The sequence below is a fragment of the Crotalus tigris genome, unplaced genomic scaffold (assembly GCF_016545835.1).
Source record: "Crotalus tigris isolate CLP2741 ecotype Arizona unplaced genomic scaffold, ASM1654583v1 scf7180000020638.1684329919:236218, whole genome shotgun sequence".
NCBI lineage: Eukaryota > Metazoa > Chordata > Lepidosauria > Squamata > Viperidae > Crotalus > Crotalus tigris.
In genome coordinates, this window is record NW_024098116.1 from 59,926 (window position 1) to 80,938 (window position 21,013).

General features: G+C 45.1%; 1 protein-coding gene across 12 annotated transcripts in view; it reads right to left on the reverse strand.

Annotated features, from left to right (window-relative positions):
* Positions 1-2,466: 2,466 nt before the first annotated feature.
* Positions 2,467-21,013, reverse strand: part of CCDC158 (coiled-coil domain containing 158) — a 79,190-nt gene continuing 60,643 nt past the window's right edge. For 10 of the 12 annotated variants that reach the window (XM_039368110.1, XM_039368112.1, XM_039368121.1 and 7 more), the window contains 9 exons: positions 19,434-19,550; positions 17,411-17,559; positions 12,783-12,833; positions 11,464-11,523; positions 9,587-9,654; positions 8,383-8,583; positions 6,538-6,561; positions 3,434-3,535; positions 2,467-2,665 (listed from right to left, as the gene is read on the reverse strand). In XM_039368110.1, coding sequence (XP_039224044.1) covers positions 2,589-2,665; positions 3,434-3,535; positions 6,538-6,561; positions 8,383-8,583; positions 9,587-9,654; positions 11,464-11,523; positions 12,783-12,833; positions 17,411-17,559; positions 19,434-19,550 — 849 coding nt within the window. In that variant the 3' untranslated portion in view covers positions 2,467-2,588. The remainder of the gene's footprint in view (positions 2,666-3,433; positions 3,536-6,537; positions 6,562-8,382; positions 8,584-9,586; positions 9,655-11,463; positions 11,524-12,782; positions 12,834-17,410; positions 17,560-19,433; positions 19,551-21,013) is intronic. The other 2 variants (XM_039368111.1, XM_039368122.1) reach the window with 1 other exon arrangement.

A 21,013-nucleotide genomic window follows, 5' to 3' on the forward strand; every position in this document is an offset into this window, starting at 1 on the left:
CTGCAACCACCCAGCAGACGGGGGGGGGGAAATAAAACCCTAAACACCCCCTGACCCCACCCCCACTGCCAATCCTCAACAGAAATGCTCACAACAATGCAAACCTCGGACAAGAGGAAGAGCGCCGCTGGGCAGGCAGGCAGGTGTCTTGCTCGGATGTGGCTTGGGGGGCACTTTTTTCAGTGCCACTGTAACTTTGAACAGTCACTAAGCGAACTGTTGTAAGTTGAGGACTACCTGTACTTTATCAGTTTTTCCTTTTGGGGGGGGGTCATCAAGTTTTTGACACCTTGCTAGGCGACTGGTGGTACTCGGATGTTGCCATATCCTAAAAGTGGTACAAGGGGTGAAAAAGTTGAAAAGCCCTGTTCTAGTCCAACCCCTCACCCCTTGCTCAAGCAGGGAACCCTATACCATTTTGGACAAATGGTTGTTCAATCTCCTCTTAAGAACCTCCAGTGATAGAGCATCCACAACTTCTGGAGGCAAGTCGTTCCATCCGTTTATTGTTCTCACTGTCAGAAAATTTCTCCTTAGTTCCAGGTTGTTTCTCCCCTTGATTAGTTTTCATCCATTGCTTCTTGTCCTGCCCTCAGGTGCTTTGGAGAATAGCTTGAACCCCCCTCTTCTTTGTGGTAGATCCTCAAATATTGGAACACTGCTATCGTGTTCCTTCTTTTCATTAAACTAGACCAGGGGTAGGCAACCTTGGCTCTTTTATGACTTGTGGACTTCAATTCCCAGAATTCCTGAGCCAGTCATGTTGGCTCAGGAATTCTGGGAGTTGAAGTCCACGAGTCATAAAAGAGCCAAGGTTGCCTACCTCTGAACTAGACATAGCCAATTCCTGCAAGAGTTCCTCGCATGTCTTAGCCTCCAGTCTCCTCATCAATTTTGTTGCTCTTCTCTGCACTCTTTCTAGAGTCCCAACATCTTTTTTTAGATCGTGGCGACCAAAACTGGATGCAATTTTCCAAGCACACCTATAACCTAGCAGAGATACATGTCTGCAGGAGAGGCGGGCATATAATATAGCAGGCACGCTAAACATTTTTGGATTTATTTTTAAACTGCTGAAGACGTTGAACATGCTAAGGTTCTTGCACTGATATTTAAACAGACGGCTGGGCTTTCATTACCTCTGCTTTTGCGTGACAAGCCGATCATAAAAACGGGGGGGGGGGGGAAGTACTGAATTGAAAACTTTTGCTAGGTGACCGTGATTATTTCAAAGGAGACTAGGATGAATACTATTCTGCTGGTCTGGAGCTGAGTTAACAGGTGAGGCTCTGGCTTCTTATCTGCAAAGGGACACTGTTTACCTTAGGTGAGGTTTATAAAAACACTGAGAAAGCTAACCAAGAGTCCAAAGTCTGCGCAAGAACTGAGCGTGCCTATGTATAGCAAAGAGATATTTCACAATGGAGAGAAAAAAACAGATCAAATGTAAACTTGATGGGTGAAGCAAGAAGGAATTTGCCAATCAGAGGTAAGGAACCTACAGCTTAGATGATGTCCACTTCAGTCCTCTCATCTGCTAATTCTCCATGCTGGCTTGGACGAAGTCTGGCATTTGGAGATCCACCAATTCCTTGCCCTTCTTCCCTGCAATTCTGTGTTATTCCTGCAGTAGCACAGAGCAGGGGCCTCCAAACCTGCCAACTTGAAGACTTGCGGGCTTCCAACTCCCAGAATTCCCCAGCCAACATGGCTGTCAGGGGAATTCTGGGAGCTGAAGTCCACAAGTGTGAAAGTTGTCAAGGTTGCAGATCCCTGGACTAGACATTCTGGCCATGGTTCTTCATATGCTTTAGCCTCCAGTCCCCTAATCATCTTTGTTGCTCTTCTCTGCACTCTTTCTAGGGCCTTAGCATCTTGTGAGCAGAATTGGACACAAGATTCCAAATGTGGTCTCATTCAGTGCAAGTTCAAGCGGTACTATCACTTCACGTGATTTGGAAATATCCCTTTGTTAATGTAACCCTAGGACTACAGAGTCGGGTCGTTCCTGTTGAGTTTACGTAGAGCAGGGGTCTTCAAACTTGGCCCTTTTTATGACTTGTGGACTTCAACTCCCAGAATTCCTCAGCCAGGCACCCGTGCCTGGCTGAGGAATTCTGGGAGTTGAAGTCCACAAGTCATAAAAAGGGCGAAGTTTGAAGACCCTTGCTCTACATAGAGAGTGAGTTGCACAACAGCAAAGCAAACAGCTGTGCCATTACCACATTAGCACTATAACGGTTGTGTCTGGCATTCTGCTGAACTGGATCATGGCACCTGCTTGAATTTTGGCCACTGATCAGCTCCCGCCTTCCAGAGCTGATGCATTTGAGCCAAATTGGAAATTCCTAAAATAATAAAAATGCATGGGATGAATTCTCTCAGGACTTGAGGCCCTTTCCAAGTCACGGAGACGCTAACAGTCTCGGTCGTTTTTTTTTTTTTTTTTCTAAAGCAAAGGACAGATTACAAAACTATGTCAACTTTTATTATTAACAAGAACAGGATGCTTAAAAAGATTCCATTCGGCAAAAGGCAATATGGATGCCTCTTTGGGGGATTAAAAAAAAATAAACGTGCCTATATATTCATTTGGAGAGCTTCTTCTCTTTTTCCTTGGCTTGCTCTATTTTCTTTTCCTGGCATCTGATCATGGTGGACATTGCTGGAAATAGCATAAAGGAAAGAGCTGTTAACGCCACATAAGTCTGGAAAACAAATGTCGTCTCTCTTTAGGTTCTGTAAAAAATGGTTCTGGTGGTGGCTACAAACCAGGAGACTGTGAGTTCTAGTCCCGCCTTAGGCATGAAAGCCAGCTGGGTGACTTTGGGCCAATCACCAGGAGACGGTGAGTTCTAGTCCCGCCTTAGGCATGAAAGCCAGCTGGGTGACTTTGGGCCAATCACCAGGAGACGGGGAGTTCTAGTCCCGCCTTAGGCATGAAAGCCAGCTGGGTGACTTTGGGCCAATCACCAGGAGATGGTGAGTTCTAGTCCCGCCTTAGGCATGAAAGCCAGCTGGGTGACTTTGGGCCAATCACCAGGAGATGGGGAGTTCTAATCCTGCCTTAGGCATGAAAGCCAGCTGGGTGACTTTGGCCAATCACCAGGAGACTGTGAGTTCTAGTCCCGCCTTAGGCATGAAAGCAAGCTGGGTGATTTGGGCCAATCACCAGGAGACGGTGAGTTCTAGTCCCGCCTTAGGCATGAAAGCCAGCTGTGTTAGGGCCAGCCTTGCCTAGGGCAATTGTGTCTAGTAAAAGTGCTGCAAAAAGAAATTCTTCAGAAAGTGGATGGTTTCAATTTTTACCTCACAAAGCCAATCCACTTGTTTTAAGAAATCCTCAAGGTGATTTCCTGCATCACAGTACCAAAAGGACCTTACAAGGTCGTAAATGTGCAAGGACAGAACAAAGCAAAGCAATTTCTCCTACCTTGGTTTTTTAACTGCATTGTTTCCACAAGGTTTTGTAGATTCTCCATCTTGTTCTGTAATTTCCTGCAAGCGCTTCCACTGGATTCCCCCGTCTGAATCGCTAGGGACAAAATAGCCAGTCATGATTGTAAACCAGTGCTACCCAATGTTTCTGGTTTTGTGGTCCGGTGGGGAGATGGGGGGGGGGAAGGAGCGAGAGGGAATGGTTCCGTGTAAGTGGCCGACAAGCAGAAGTGTGAGCACAGCTCCATTTACGTGAGCGGGATGCACGTGCGCCTGCAGCTCATTTTAAAGGGAGCATGCGTGTGCTCTCGCCCGCTGCTTGTGCAAGTGATGATACGTGTGTGCTCGCCAGCCGTTTCCACGGCCCGGTTGCAAACCCCTCACCGCCCATTAGTGGGCTGTGGCCCATAGGTTGGGGATCCTTGATGTAAACTGTCAGAGATATAAAAAGCACATACATCCACAGCCAGGACTGCCGGTGGTAAAGGCAAAAGCACAAGTCAGCTGAAACAGTTGTAGTTGTGTTGATGTACACAACATTACATTAACATTGACACAAGTCCTGGTTTTTTCAGAGCCCCGCTAGATTGCTGGGACTGGCAGAGCTGCTTGGGTTTCAACCCATAGAAACAAAGTTAATGGATTTAGAATTCGTAATCCTTGACTTATGACCACAGTAGGGGTCAGAATTTCCACTGCTAAACAAGGCAGTTGTTAAGTGAACCACACCTGATTTTACTACCTTTTTTACCAAAGTTGTTGTGAATTTTTATTCATAGTTAAGCGAGTAAATATTAAGTGAATCACTACAGGTGCTGTGAATATATTCTGTTCTGTTCTGTTCTGCTCTGCTCTGTTCTGTTCTATTCTATTCTATTCTATTCTATTCTATTCTATTCTATTCTATTCTATTCTATTCTATTCTATTCTATTCCTATTCCTATTCCTATTCCTATTCCATTCCATTATTCTGTACTGTTCTGCTCCTTCTGTTCCATTCCAATCCAATTTCTGTTCTGTTCTATTCCAGTTCTCTTCTCTTCTCATCCAATTTCGGTTCTGTTCCCTTCCCTTCCAATCCAATTCCTGTTCTGTTCTGTTCAATTCTGCTCTGTTCCAATTCAATTCCTGCTGTTTTATTTCGTTCCAGTTCCAATTCCAGTTCCATTCCATTCCATGCCATTCCATTCCATTCCATTCTAAATGAAGGGCAACTTGGACTGTCCTTACCAGCAAGAACTGTGAAATGCAAGTAGCGCTCGACTTACGACCCCAACTGTTAAGTGAGTTGTACTCAATTTTATGACCTTTTTGCCACGGTTGTCATCAAGTGAACTGCATGGTCATTAAGTGAATCCAGCTTCCCCCCATTGACTTTGCTTTGCTTCCACCCTCACAAATACATGTGGGTTGCCAAATTCCTGAATTTTAACCCTGGGAACGCTACCAAGGCTGTAAGCACGTACACCAGTCCTAAATCATTTTTTTTTAGTGCCATCGTAATTTTGATAGGTCTCTAAATGAAGGGTTGTAAACTGAGGACTATTTATTAGGCATTGCTCTTTCCGTGGAAAAGATATGTGAATATTTCCACCACCTCTTTGAGGACTGAGCCTGCTTCATGTTATCAGCTAAGGAAGGGGTAGGCAACCTTGTCTCTTTTATGACTTGTGGACTTCAACTCCCAGAATTCCCGAGCCAGCCATGCTGAGGGGAAAGGGAGAGTTTCCAAGCTGAGCCATGCTGGCTCGGGAATTCTGGGAGTTGAAGTCCACGAGTCATAAAAGAGCCAAGGCTGCCCACCCCTGATGCTAAGGGATGTTGGTGATATTGGTGGTGATGTTGGCCTCGGTCCATCTGCCCTTCTTTTTATATAGACTAGTGTTTCTCAACCGTGGCAGCTTGAGGCTGGCTGGGGAATTCTGGGAGTTGAAGTCCACCCATCTTCAAGCTGCCACGGCTGAGAAACACTACTGCAGTGTCAGTGATGTAGCTTGGAGCTTCCCTTATCCTGTATACTTTGGTCCCAAATTTTGCATGGGTTGTTTTTTTTTAAACCAAAGAACATAAGCAAAACAACTATGATGTATGTGAAACATGAAGGTACCCAAAATATTTTCAGTTTGAACCCATGTGGAACACTGTGCAGCCGCAAAGGATCAGATTCGCATGAAATAGGAGCCAACAGACATGTTCAAAGTCCCTATCACGAAACGGATAAATTGCACGCCAAAACAACTTGACGAAAAGATAGGGTTTTTCCCCCCCTCATTGCTAATAAATGTGAAAACTGGAGTTTAGCCATCAGCTTGCCCGACGGTTTCTCTTCCTTTTCAGCTTTTATCCTGATCCCTAACGTTTAGTGACAGAATAAAGATATCCGTTTATCTTTCAGGGATAATTGTGCCCAAATCCTTGAAATGTTTTGTTTGTGGAGGAAAAAAACAAAAAAAGAGGATCACATTCTCCATAAAGGCTCCCTGTCATTGGAGAAGAGGGATGAATTTAAGAAGTTTTTACACTTAGTGGCAAGAAAAAAAAACGTAGATTAGTAGTAGTCCTCGGACTTACAACCATTTGTTTAGTGACCATTCGGAGTTACAACGGCACTGAAAAAAGTGATATGCCCGTTTTTCACACTTATGACCGTTACAGCATTCCTGTGGTCACGTGATCAAAATTCAGCGGCTTGGCAACTGGCTGATATTTACGACGGGTTGCAGTGTCCCTGGGTCATGTGATCCCTTTTGCGACGTTCTGAAAAGCAAAGTCAATGGGGGAAGCCGGATTCACTTAACAGCCGTGTTGTTAACTTAACAACTGCAGTGATTCACTTAACAACAGTGGCAAGAAAGGTCATAAAACGGAGAAAACTCCCTTGACAACTGTCTCTCTTAGCAACGGAAATTGAGGACTACCTGTCTTTTGTTTGACTTGTTGTGTTGTACCAACCCGGACTACACAATGTTTATTTTCTCATTATTTCTGTGCATCGGGAAAGAAAAAGAAAATGCCCATTTTTCAGTACTGAAGGCAGAAACAGGCTTATCAATCAACAGCAATGGGAAGTTGAGGGGAAAAAAATCCAATTATACTTACAGGCAGAGGTGGTGAAAGAAACACCTGTTCGAAAAGAAAAACACACAATGTGATGTTTCCATTGACAGAAAGAAAAAAAACCATATTCACAGCACTAAAAATTGCTTCTTCATTTCTCTCTCTATCAGTTCTGTTAGAGAATTTTAATTTCGCTGATGGTGAAAAATAAATCAGAAGCTCTCACAGTTGACTGCATTTAGCTGATTCAAAATAACCTCTTTATATTCATATCAAAATATTTACAATACCATACATTCTTCTTTACAGCAACATCGCTCAATGAAGACTTCTTACAGAGAGATACAGAGACAGACCTGCGACTGAAAATTCAGCTTCTAACTCAATACCCTTTTTGCACAGACTCAGTAGCACTTTCTTCACATTGGCTGACTGAGTTACCACATGACTCTTCCTGCTCATGAATATTCCAACAAATTCTTATGCATGCTAATTATACCCTGGTATATAAACCAATCTTTTTTCAAATTCGGCAGCTTCAAGACTTGTAGACTTCAACTCCCAGAATTCCCCATCCCCCCCTGGCACAATAATCAAATCAGCCACTTGATGGGCTCCATATCACTCTGAGGTCCCAGGCCTGTTGGCAAAAAGGTGTCTTCAGGGTCTTTTGAAAGAGTGTCAAAGTGAGGGCCAATCTTATTTCCGCAGGGCTGATGTTCCACAGGGAAGGAGCCACCACAGAGAAGACCCTTCTTCTTGGTCCCACTAAATGGACCTCCTTGGGATCCGTAACATTCCCTACCTCCCTAATCTGGTGGGTCAGGTAGATATAATTGGGAAAGGACTGTCCTTCAAATAACCTGGCCCCAAGCCATGCATGGTTTTGAAGGTGACAAGACCTGGAAGCAAATCGGCAGCCAATGCAGCTCTCTCAAGTGAGGTGGCACGTGTATAAATCCAGACTTCCACAAAACCATACCGTTTGCCACATTTTGAACCAACTGCAGCTTCCGGCTACTTTTCTTAGGGTTTGCTTTGCTAGGAAGAGCTGGTTGTGTCCTTCTGAAGCAAAAGATCCTTTATGATTACGTTCCACTTACTTGTCCCAAAGGTGCTTTTTCAGGAGGCAACTGGACTTTCTGGTTTTTCTTTGAAGATGTTTTGCTTCTCATCCCAGAAGCTTCTTCAGCTCTGACTGGATGGTGGGGAATGGGCGGATTTATACTCCTTGCAGACAGCTGGTCATTTGCATTCTTTTACAGAGCCAATAAGACCACCTGGAGGTTTATGGGTGTCCTCAGGGTCACCTGAGTGGTGCAAATGGGTGTGGAGCCTTCTTGGAACTGCTGAAAGGACCGTGTTGTAGACTGGAGATAGATGATGTCGTATCCCTCCCCCTCTGTTGAGAGAGGGCTGTTCAGTTTTGACATAGATGGCCTCTTTCTCCCCTCTTTCAAAGCAGTGGTCCTCTCTGTCCAAAATGTGGACTTTGTTGTCTTTAAAAGAATAAACTTCCAAGTGGCCTCAACGACTCTCTAAAACAGGGGTGTCAAACTCGCCACGTCACGTGACATGTCGCGACGCACCGCGACTTTTTTCCCATTGCCAGAGCTGGAGTGGGCGTGATTTCGGCATGACACTTCCGGCCCACGGGCCAGCAGTTTGACACCCCTGCTCTAAGAGAATGCAAATGACCAGCTGTCTGCAAGGAGTATAAATCCTTCCATTCCCCACCATCTGGTCAGAGTTGAAGAAGCTTCTTGGATGAGAAGCGAAACGTCTTCAAAGAAAAACAAGGAAGTCCAGTTGCCTCTTGGAAAAAGCACTTTTTGGGACAACCATGACCTGGATGACTGAGAATCTCCACAGACATTTTCCACTTACTTCGACTAGTGGTTGCAGTTGTGGCTTCTGGGGAGTTGTTGTTCTTCTTCAGACTGGACCGTCGTTCCAAGGAAGGTACAGGAGCTGCCTTAAGGTCATCCAAAGGAGCAGTTAGCAAGGAATGCACAGGAGACCTATCTTTGTATCGATCCTCTAAGGATGGTTTCTTTGAAGAGGTGTAGCGAGCAGAGATTTGGGACACTAAACGTAGCAAAGACAATGTAGGTTAAAAGGGAATGCTTCAAGGGACCCCAAGTTTTTTTTCTCTTCCTTTTCTTTTTTCTTACAAACATGAACCATCATTTCCCATGTTGTAGTTCCATAAGAGAAGTTTCAACTAAACCAGGGGTCTGCAACCTTAAACACTCAAAGAGCCACTTGGACCCGTGTCCCAGAGAAAAGAAAACACTGGGAGCCGCAAAACTTGCGCGCACACGCAAGCGGTAGGAAGCTTGATTGAAGAGTTTAATTAAAAAGAAATAGAGGCTGCTGTGCATGAGTTCTCTCTCTCTCTTTCTCTCTCTCCCTCTCTCTCTCTTTCTCTCTCTCCCTCTCTCTCTCTTTCTCTCTCTCTCTCTCTCTCTCCCTCTCCCCCCCCTCCCTCTCTCCGATCTTCTGCTCACCTGGAAAGCTGGCTTCAGGCTGTTCCCCAACAAGCTGACACACATTGTTATTGGGCTGGCTCTCTCTTGCCCTTCCTGTTAACTGCTTCCTGCAGAGACGCAGCAAAGGGAGGAGCCCCGCCCAATAAGCTCGTCAGCTTGTCAGAGAACGTGAGGCCACTCTCTTTTTTACACACGTAGAGAGAGAGAGAGAGAGAGAGAGAGAGAGAGAGAGAGAGAGAGAGAGAGAGGGACAGACAGACAGACAAACAGACAGAGAAGGAAAGCAGGGAAGCGCAAGTGCCTCTCTCTGTCTCTGTCTCTGTAAATGGTGGAGGAAGACTGGGAGCCACAGGAGAAGGCTCAAAGAGCCACATGCGGCTCCGGAGCCGCAGGTTGCCGACCCATGAACTAAGCAGATCTCCCAGGGCAGAATGGGACAACACACCACGATCAACCAGGCACGGCCATCTCGCACTGACCATCTCATTTAAATAAGTGCGAGCTCTGGTATCAAGGATCAACATTTTCCTGCCAGATCTGCATTCATATTATTAATCATCTTAGATCTTCCCTTGTTTAATGCCCAAGAAGAAGCTCACCACCTGATGTAAAAGGGAAAGTTGATTCCTGATCTTCAAGATCCGCAGTACGTAAGTTTGATGCATCCCTATGAATAAAAGAAAAAAGGAAAGCAGGTTGCCTCTCTGTTACTCAAGAGTCACACAGAAGATCAGGAATCTGACCTTACATTAGAAGAGAACAGAATAACAGAGTTTGAAGGGACCTTGGAGGTCTTCTAGTCCAACCCCCTGCTCAGACAAGAAACCCTATACCATTTCAGACAAATGGCTGTCCAATCTCTTCTTAAAAACTGCCAGTGTTGGAGCATCCACAACTTCTGGAGGCAGGTTGTTCCACTGGTTAATTGTTCTCACTGTCAGGAAATTTCTCCTTAGTTCTAGGTTGCTTCTCTCCTTGGTTAGATTCTATCCGTTGCTTCTTGTCCTGCCTTCAGGTGCTTTGGAAAATAGTTTGACTCCCTCTTCTATGTGGCAACCTCTGAGATATTGGAACACTATCATGTCACCCCTTCTTTTCATTAAACTAGACATACCCAATTCCTGCAACCGTTCCTTATATGTTTTAGCCTCCAGTCTCCTAATCATCTTTGTTGTTCTTTTCTGCATTCTTTCTAGAGTCTCAACATCTTTTTTACATCGTGGTGACCAAGACTCAGTCTCCAGGTAATAGACTCAAAGTCACCCAATTGGCTTTCATGCTTAAGGCAAGACTAGAATTCACAGTCCCCTGGTGATTGTCTCAAAGTCACCAAGTTTGCTGTCACGTCTAAGTCAAGGCTAGAAATCAAAGTCCCCTGTGATTGTCTCAAAATCATCCAGTCAGCTTTCATGCCTGAGGTGGGACTAGAACTCACAGTCTTCTAGATTCTAGCCTGCTTCCTTAAGCTTAAGCAAAAGAGAAGGCCACTTCTGTTGAAAAAAACAAAATGATCTTTTCTGTCTGAAATATGTGTCTGAAGATCTTAAAACAGAATCCAAGCAGGTAGTTTGATAGACAGACTTGCTTTAATCAGTGGAACTGGCAATATTTTTTCTTCCTCCTCCTGAAGGCCACACAAATACTCAACGTTTGGGGTGGAGAATAAGACCAGTGGTTCTCAACCTGTGGGTCGGGATCCCATTTGGGGTCGAATGACCATTTCACGGGGGTCGCCAAACAACGCAGTCCGCCATTTTTTCCCCCTTTTCCTTAGCTGTGCTACTCCCTTTTATTCTATTGGCTTTTGAAAGCCAATAGAATAGACTCTCTTGAATAGAGTTTAATTCTATTGGCTTTCAAAAGCCAATAGGAATTGTCCAGGCTGTCTCTGCCCTGCTGAGCCCACCAAAAGTCCCATTCTGCAAACGGTGCTGCAAGTTGTCTGCAGCGAAGGCAAGCTGTCTGGAAGTTTCTACCCCTCCCTGCTGAGCAACTACTAAAAATGTAAGTAAAAGAGGGCCAGGGGTGGGAGGTGGGAGGCCGGCGGGCGCAGGGAGGGTTGCTGGCGTGCGTGGGGCCCGGCGGGTGCCTTTACCTCCCTTGGGCTGGGCCAGCTGGTGGCCCAGCTGGTGGTCGGCCTGCGCCGTCTCTGCTGCTTGCCAGCTACACCTCGGCCGGCGCAGGGGGCGGCACCACGCATGCGTGGTGCTCCCGGGTAGGGAAAGTCCTCGACTTACGACCGGTTGGATAGTCCTCAACTTATGACCGGTTGGATAGTCCTCAACTTATAACCGGTTGGGGGTCGCGGCATTAAAAAGGTTGAGAACCACTGAATTAGATGGACTCTTCGAAAAAGATCTGGAAAGTGGTGGAGCTGGACATGCCATTCCACACATGGTCTTGTTACAATTCTACTCTTAACGACAAGCTGATCCCTTTGCCATATTGAAGGACCAAGCTAAGCATCACTTCTCACCTGCTAAATGTTTCTTGCCCCCTGGTCCTCTCCAAAGGTAAATCTCTGACGGCAGCGTCCCTGTATCGAGAGACAGAACTCTGTGAAAGCCGTCAAAGAACGTTGATTATTGATGAAATAAATGTATGATAATGAGGACAAAGCCATCAAAGAACCTCCTTTGGGAAAAACAAGGATGTTCATGGAATCCCAGGACCCGTCCAGTTTCTTTGGTATAAAATATGAACCAAACCAAGCCAATTTCTGAGAAAAACCATGCTTGTGATCTCTTTAACCAAGACAGTTTTCGTTCCCTAATTATTTCTTTAACTAGCAGGGACCAGACACAAAAAGCACTGCAGAAGATGTCATTACTTCCAACACATCAGCCAGTAATTGGGCGGGGGGAAGAGAAAAAAAAAAGGATTTCTGAATTTTCTATTCTAGAATAGAACAGACTTGCTGGAACATTTTAGAGGGGTTTTGTTGTTGTTGTTCACTTGGGGATTGATGCTTCTCTAAAATGGAACATTTTGGGGGAAAACAACATTTCTGGAACAAGCTTTCCTTTCATGGTGGGAGAACTTCCTATCATGTTAGAAACTGCGTAAGACGTATCTGTAACTGCTAGAAAAGACTATTTGAAGCTCAGGGTTGAACTGTGGGGTCCTTGGTGTTCTCTGAGCTTGGTGGTTTTCTTGTAGATGTTGCATTACCAGACTAAGTAACATCATCAGTGCTAGTCACATAGCACATCATCAGCGCTAGTCACGTAGTATCTGTGACTATAATCTTAATGCAGGACAAATGAAGGCTGTTTTTTAATTGTCTCCATAACTGCATTCTGGATAGGCCAGGGGTAGGCAACCTTGGCTCTTTTATGACTCGTGGACTTCAACTCCCAGAATTCCTGAGCCAGCATGGCTCAGCTTAGAAACTCTCCCTTTCCCCTCAGCATGGCTGGCTCAGGAATTCTGGGAGTTGAAGTCCACGAGTCACAAAAGAGCCAAGGTTACCTATCTCTGGCGTAGGCCTAGGCCGCTTTATGACTCGTGGACTTCAACTCCCAGAATTCCTGAGCCAGTAATGGCTCAGCTTGGAAACTCTCCCTTTCCCCTCAGCATGGCTGGCTCAGGAATTCTGGGAGTTGAAGTCCACCAGTCATAAAAGAGCCAAGGTTGCCTACTCCTGGGTTAGGCCATTAATGTTCAAAGATGTTTGGCACTCCATAAAAGTACTTAAAAAATATGCTAGAAATGCAAAAAAAAAAAGCCACATTCTTCCATCTGACCCAATCACAACATTTTGATATTCCAGGTCAAAATTTCAGTGCGCCTCACCTGCAGGGGTCATGTGATCTTCTGCCAATGCTTTCGCTGCTAGGAAAGTCTCTGGATGGGGGGTAAAAATGCAAATACCACGTAATACATCAAATTGTTTACACACTTTGGGTAGTCATAACTGTCTTATACAAAGTGGGTTCCTGATTAGGAAAAGAGACATAGCTGAGTGGTGGCTTCATTACAGCCTATTGTACCAGTCTGTAGATCAGCGTTTCTCAACCTTGACAATTTTAAGGCATGTGGACTTCAACTCCCAGAATTCCACAGCCAGCGTTGCTGGCTGTGGAATTCTGGGAGTTGAAGTCCACATGCCTTAAAATTGTCAAGGTTGAGAAACACTGCTGTAGATTAACAGAAAAGGAAGCTGACATAAACAGGGCTGCCTCAGTGGCCAAACCGTAATCTGTCTGAAACAAGACTGACCTCTGGTCCTATTCTTATGGTTTTAAAGCAGGACAAGTGAAGGAAAGGGATTGGTGGATTCCTTCGGCTTTGTTTGTCCTTCCACCAAAATCAGCCAATAGTGGGACAAAACCCACCAGTCAATTATTCTCCATTGCATGGCATAGAGAGGGGAAAGGATACACAGGCACGTTGAACAACAGGTTTAGCCACATTCTCAAACTGTCCAACAAACTGGTGGCAAGATGGGGAGGCGATCATTGGCCGTGATCTGTCAGGGTTTGTTTTTTTTTTAATTTTTTAAAGTTTACTGAATTAAAAAAAAAAACATGCAAACAAAAGAGGCGAGAAGAAAGAGAACCAAAAAAGTAGAAAAAAATCAGACAGGAAGCAAGATAAAAAGAAAAAGAACAAGTAAAGGAGGAAGAAGTAGAATTGACCTCTGACTTTCTTTGGTACTGATATATATATATATATAAAAGTACATTCAGTTCTTCCTCCTCTAAAATTAACAAGAGTCTACATTATTGCTGTAATCCCATAGGATTCGAATGATCCAATCTCCAAATCAAAATTTCATTTCTCTGTTTCTCACAAAAAAGTCCAAAATTGCTTTCCAAGTCGAGGTAAAATTGGTCAAAGTCTTGTCTTTAGTCAAAGCTGTCAGTTTTACCGTCTCCGCCAACTTCTTCAGCTTAACCATCCATTTTTCAATGTAGTTTATTTGTAAATCCTTCCGCCTTTGTGCATATCGAAGTCTCCCTGTGGTTATCACACAGGTAGTCTTCAACTTACGACCAGAATGTCTGTTGCTAAACAGGATGGTCGTTCAGCGGGTCTTGCCTGATTTTATGACTTTTTTACTTATTAAGAGAATCGCTACAGTCGTTAAGTGAATCACGTGGTCATTGAACGAATCCTACTTCCCTCCCCCCCCCATTGACTTGGCTTGTTGGAAGCCGGCTGGGACGGTTGCAAGTGGCAATCACACGATCGCAACACATTGCAACTATCGTAATTACATGCCAGTTGCCAAGTGCCTGAATTTTGATAATGTGGCAATGTTGTAAGTTCGAGGACTGCTCATAAATCCCTTTTTTCGCTGCTGTTATAACTGTAGGAAGAGTCCCCCTGAATAAAATATTAAAAAGAGGCGGAATAGAATACTTCCCCTGAAGGAAAAGAGGAGAGCAGAGACGTCTTCTTAAAGGCAGAAAGCAACTCCAGTCTTTCTGAAGCAGAAACCTGAAGAGGATAGTCTTTAGGAATGGAGATTTTGTAATCCGTTCAGAAAGACTGGGCCACACCATTCATAAACAAAGGACAGCCAGAAACCCTAAATAAGCAACACAATAGATAAGGCCAAACTGACAAGATTTGCTCAGACAAACACCTAGGACACAAGTCGGCAACCCATGGCTCCAGAACCGCATGTGGATCTTTGAGACTTCTCCTACAGCTCCCAGCCTCCTCCACCATTTGCAGAGAGAGAGAGACAGAGACAGAAAGAGGCACTTGCGCTTCGCTTCTCTCTCTCTCTCTCTCTCTCTCTCTCTCTCTCTCTCTCTCTCTCTCTCTCGTGCGCGCCTCACTCTGTTCTCCGACAAGCTGACAAGCTTATTGGGTGGGGCTCCTGCCTTTGCTGTGTCTCCGCAGGAAGCAGCAGAAAGCAGCAGCACTCTCTCTCTCTCTCTCTCACACACACACACACACACACACACACACACACACACACACACTCACACTGAGTGTGGGAAGAGGACTGGCAGACCAAGGGCAGGAGAGAGCTAGCCCAATAAGAATATGTGTCAGCTTGTCGAAGAACAGCGTGAAGCCAGCTTGCCAGTTGAGCAGAAGACCGGGGAGAGGGCTGGGGCGAGAGAGAGAGAGAGAGGGAGGGAGAGAAAGAGGGAGAGAAAGAGAGGGAGGGAGGGAGGGAGGGAGGGAGGGAGGGAGAACTCACGCACAGCAGCCTCTATTTCTTTTTAATTAAATTCGTCAATCAAGCTCCCCCCCCTCCCCGCGCACGTGTGCACGTAAGTTTTGCGGCTCCCAGTGTTTTCTTTTCTCTGGGAAACAAGTCCAAGTGGCTCTTTGAGTGTTTAAGGTTGCCGACCCCTGACCTAGGATTTGCATTTCCCCTTTTGGCTGAAGAGCCAGCCATGACCCCATAAGAATCTGGCAACAGCCATTAAAATATTAAAGGACCTATTCTTACATAGGAACAGGCATCTCAATCACAAAGCCCCAAAGAATGTATAAAAACCCACTTATTCTCAGCCCCATTTTGTTATCCACCCCAGAAACATACTGCTGTCACTTTAGTTTCTGGCTCATCAGTAAACAGAGCTTTTCCTTCCTAAGCAGCTAGCCTCCCATTTTAATTTTCAGCGTCTTTCTCCCAGCTTGGGACTGGACCTGATTTTTCTTCCAACATTAACTTTAACCGCTTGATAAGCTAATGGTTGTAAGTCGAGGACTACCTGTGTATAAAAACAAAGCTCCATAGGATCTTTCAGTTTGGTTACCCATTATCCCACTCTCAACTGACTTTCTGAACAAGGTTTCAGTGCTCTTTTAAATTGCTCGAAAGCCACATTCAAAAGCAATCCGGATAATGTGAAAAATGTAGGTGAAGGGGGGGAGGAGGAAGCAAAAGGGAACAATCAGTAACAAGCAAGACCCTTCCCCAGTTACTACTCCTGCAAGAGAAACACAGGGCTGGCAGTGAATAGCATCTGGAAGCAGGCCACAGAGTAGACAAAGGGCAAGCAGTAGGCAAAATGCAACCCCCCCCCCTAATAAAAATAGAAACACTAAGCCTTTTTTCAGCAGCTGTAGAAAACCTGTCCTATACTCACTTTTGCAATGCACAACCAGCAGAAATTGCCTCTCTTTCCTCAGTTTAGCTTGACCCTCTTGTGGGTGCAGGTGTTTTGTCTAAATACAATGCTATGGCTTCCAGCAAGTGGTACTGGGAACTGTAGTTCAGAAACATACCCTACTCCAGGGATGTTCAGTCTTGGCAGCTTTGAAACCTGTGGACTTCAACTCCCAGAATGCCTCGGCAAGCATGAGAATTCTGGGAGCTGAAGTCCACAGGTCTTAAAGCTGCCAAGGTTGGATACTCGGTGGTCTCCTGCTACTCATCTGAGAGGCTTAAACAACTGTTCCCTGATACCAACCCTATCATCCCTATGATAATATGATTTTTTTTCCTATACTGAGTCACACCATGTCTTCACCTAGCCAGATTTCTGTTCCATGTGGAAATAGATCACACAGTTTTGAGTTTCTCAGCACTGTCTTCAAAGGGAGATCTTGGGTTATTAAACCTTATGTGTGTCCTTGTGTATATACAGTAGCTCTCTCCTTCTCTCTCTGTCCATCTATCCGTCCGTCCGTCCGTCCATCCATCCATCCATCCATCCATCCACCCTGCTGGGATGCAAACATCTAGCTCTGTTGATTGACCTCAAAAAGTTATACAAAGTTTGGATCTGGTTAATACAGGTAGTCCTCGACTTACGACCACAATGGAGTCCCAAATTTCCGTTGCTAAGTGAGACCTTTGTTAAGTGACTTTTGCCCCATTTTATGACCTTTTGCCACCTTTGTTAAGTGATTCACTGCAGTCGTTAAGTTAGTAACACGGTTGTTAAGTGAATCGGTCTTCCCCATTGACTTTGCTTGTCAGAAGGTCGCAAAAGGGGATCACGTGACCCACCCCAGACCCTGCAACCGTCATAAATACGAGTCAGTTGCCAAGCAGCTGAATTTTGATCACATGACCATGGGGATGCTGCAACGGTTGTAAGGGTGAACAACGGTCATAAGTCACTTTTTTCAGTGACGTAACTTCAAATAATCACTAAATGAACTGTGGTAAGTTGAGAACTACCTGTACCTTGGCTGAAAGACCCATGGAAAATACCAGGGCATAAACTGAATGAGGTAGTTGCAAAAACATCCCAGGAGAAGACAGTGGCAAGTGATTTTTTCAAGTGTTGCCAAGAAGACAACATGGGTGTGTCCAGGAATTAAAGACAAACTGAGCTCCGTTTGGAAAATTTAATCTCAATGGATTAACACAAACTCCGCATAAGTGAGACGTCCATTGATGTCTGTTATTATCCTTGGCAAAGTCCCCTTTGCCTATAGATCATGCATTTCCAAAATGAGATCCTAAACACAGAAGTTACCAGTATTTTGCATAGCCTTACAGCGTACTGCTCAAGTCAGGGTCGCTGTCACTTTCTGTTTGGGGAAGAATCGCAGAAGGTATTTCATCAATTGTGCTTCGCAACTCTTGAAGGAGCTGTTTCAAATCTCGCAGTGGATCTTCCTTGCTGTATTTAAGTTTGGATGGTATCTGAATGGAAATATGGATTTTGAAAAGACTCGTGAGGATTTGATTAGTGAAACACACACACACACACACACACACACACACAGATCCTCTCCTTAAAACACTCTTTCCCTTAATAGTGACAAGATACAGTTTAGTGTTTCATCATTTAATTTTCTAAAAGAATCTGGAGATCTGAGAAATTACTAGGTAGTTGCATACTATTCATACCCCCTCAGAACTCCTAGCACAGATCTAAAGAAGATAATTTCCTGTCTGTAACTATTGAAGCAACAGATGGAAACGAATCAAGGAGAGAAGCAACCTAGAACTAAGGAGAAATTTCCTGACAGTGAGAACAATTAACCAGTGGAACAACCTGCCTCCAGAACTGTGAATGCTCCAACACTGGACGTTTTTAAGAAGAGACTAGACGGCCATTTGTCTGAAATGGTATAGAGTTTTAGATGGCCTCCAAAGTCCTTTTCATCATCATCATCATCATCATGTACTGCAATCTTGAGGAATTAAAAAGTTCCTCTATTCCTCGCAAATAGCTAGAAAATGCACTCATTTCACACACACGATCTAATCAAGAACAAGAGTTGTACATCTGACTCACTGACATAATTAATGAGTGCTACAGCGAAAACTGTAAAACATAGCTAAAATAATAAAAGTTTGGGAATTTAAAAGACTAAAGACAGAAGAAGGAATATTCAGGAAGTTGAACATGATTCTCAGCCTGTGAAGAAAAGCCTGCAGTGATACAAAGCAGCATCTCCACAGTCATGTTATCAAAATTCAGACACAACAATAATAATAATAATAATAAAGTTGGAAGGGTCCTTGGAGGTCATCTAGTCCAACCCCCTGTTCAGGCAGGAAACCCTCTATCATTTCAGACAAATGGCTGTCCAGTCTCTTCTTAAAGACTTCCAGTGTTGGAGCATTCACCGCTTCTGGAGGCAGGCTGTTCCACTGATTGATTGTTCTAACTGTCAGGAAGTTTCTTCTTAGTTCTAGGTTGCTTCTCCCCTTGATGAGTTTCCATCCGTTGCTTCTTGTCCTGCCTTCTGGTGCTTTGCAGAATAGCTTGACTCCCTCTTCTTTGTGGCAGCCCCTGAGATACTGGAAGACTGCTATCATGTCCCCCCTCGTCCTTCTCTTCATTAAACTAGACATCCCCAAGTCCAGCAATTTCGGCATCTGGCATGTATATATGATGGTTGCAGCGTCCTGGGATCATGTGAACCCGCTTTGCGACTTTCTGGCCAGCAAAGTCAACGTGGGGAAGCCAGACTCACTTAACAACCGTGTTACTAACTTAACATCTGCAGTGGCTCACTTAAGAAGTGTACCAAGAAAGGTCATAAAATGGGGCAAAATTCACTTAACAAATGCTTCGCTTAGCAACAGAAACGGTAGCTTCCTGAAATAATCACGAAAACATTGGAATGTGCAGAGATGAACAGACTAACTATGAGGCTGAAAGACAAAGAAGATACGGACTGTTATAAAGTTTGGAATTTATTCTATTCTTGGTTAGAGAAAAGAATGAAGGATTAGGAAGTGAACATGTATTAGCTTAGCAAACACCAGACAACTTGTCTGATTGGAAAAATTAACATATGTTGATGGGGAAAAAAATTAATAAAAAAAAAAGATTGTTCAAAAAGAAAGAAAGAAAGAAAGAAAGAAAGAAAGAAAGAAAGAAAGAGAAAGAAAGAAAGAAAGAAAGAAAGAAAGAAATGGTAGCTTCCTAAGAAAGAGGGAGCACATTCCAGAAAGGGGGGGAGACAAGAGGCAGCCCATACCGGAGCTGGATAGAGGATGGAGGAAGAGCGTTAGGATGGCGGCCATGATGTTTCGTGTTCCAGAGCAGACACGGTACTTACATGAGAAATGTGGCCTGCAAATGTTTGACATGATGGCGCACTGGACGAGTGAGGCAAGGATGAATAGTGCTGCTTCACGGAGGAGGAACCCACAGTGTGTCCTGGTCCCTGCAGCTCCTGGGGAAGGATATGCTTATGAATAGCAATAGCACTTATTATACCGCTTCAGAGTACTTTACAACCCTCTCTAAGGGACTTACACAGTCAGCCTATGGCCCCCAACAATCTGGGTCCTCATTTTACCAACCTCGGAAGGACGGAAGGCTGAGTCAACCTTGAGCCAGTCAGCATCGAACTGCCGGAGCGAGCAGTAAGTTAGCCTGCAGTGCTGCATTCTAACCACTGCACCACCACGGCTCAATAGAAAAGGTTGTCAAAGACAGATGAAACTCTTCAAAGGATGCCGAGGCATTGTTTACCTTAAAGAATCTTTATTAGAGAAGCATAGCATTGGCACTAATATAATCGAAGCCAAAAACTAGATTCCCCTCCCCTGAGCACATAGTATCAAAGCACAATTCCCTCCTCCAATTAACAGTCATAAATTCTCCAATTAGTTTGAAATGCAGGCTTCCCCTCCAGTTCTCCAGCCCGCCAATTCTTATCACAGTGGTGGAGAACCTATGTCACGCGCGCCATGCCCCGGAGATGGCAACCGTCCCTCTTCAACCAGCCACCCGCTAACTTGCTGAGGTCCACGTGGTTGGATGCATCCCAATACCCATGCGCTTGCTGGCCTCTGTGGGCAGGGGACGATGGTATCAGGCAGCAGCCGCCCTGGCCCCTGCCTCGCCTTGCCCTGCGACAATGGCTCCCCTGCCCTGCCTCGCCTTGCCTTGCCTCACCCCGCAGAATGAGCCTCCTGCCCACCACCCCACCTGCCAGAGACCCCCTGGATTTCCCCCAACCCTGCCCGCCCCCCACAGGTGTTTCTCCCCACAAGCAACATTGAGGTGATCACACCCACCTTGGCCACACCCACCCAGTCTGCCATGAGCACCATAGCCACGCCCACCCAGTGGGCCATGCCCACCTGGCACCCGGCAATAAATAAGTGGATTTTGGGTTGCAGTTTGGGCACTTGGTCTCTAAAAGGTTCACCATCACTGTCTTATCATCTCTTATTTCAATAACCTTGGTTCACACACTAGGTCCAGTATTGTTATGTCTAGCTAAGCTCTCATGCACATTCCTGCCCCTCCCCAGCATCATCCAACTCTAAATCTAACTCTAAACGTAAAACATCAAAGCAAAAACATCCGACGTTAGCACCGTTGACATAGGTAGTCCTTGGCTTATGACCGCAACTGAGCCCCAAATTTCTGGTGGCTAAGTAAGACAGTTGTTTAACGAGTTTTGCCCCACCTTACGACTTTTCTTGCCGCATTTGTTAAGCGAATCGCTGCAGTTGCTAAGTTAGTCACACCGTTGTTAAGGGAATCTGGTTTCCCCATGGACTTTGCTTATCAGGAGGTCGCAAAAGGGGATCATCACGTGCCCCCCCCCGGATGCCGCGACCGTCACAAATATGAGTCAGTTGCCAAGTGTGGGGAGGCTGTGGTGGTTGTAAGTGTGAAAAA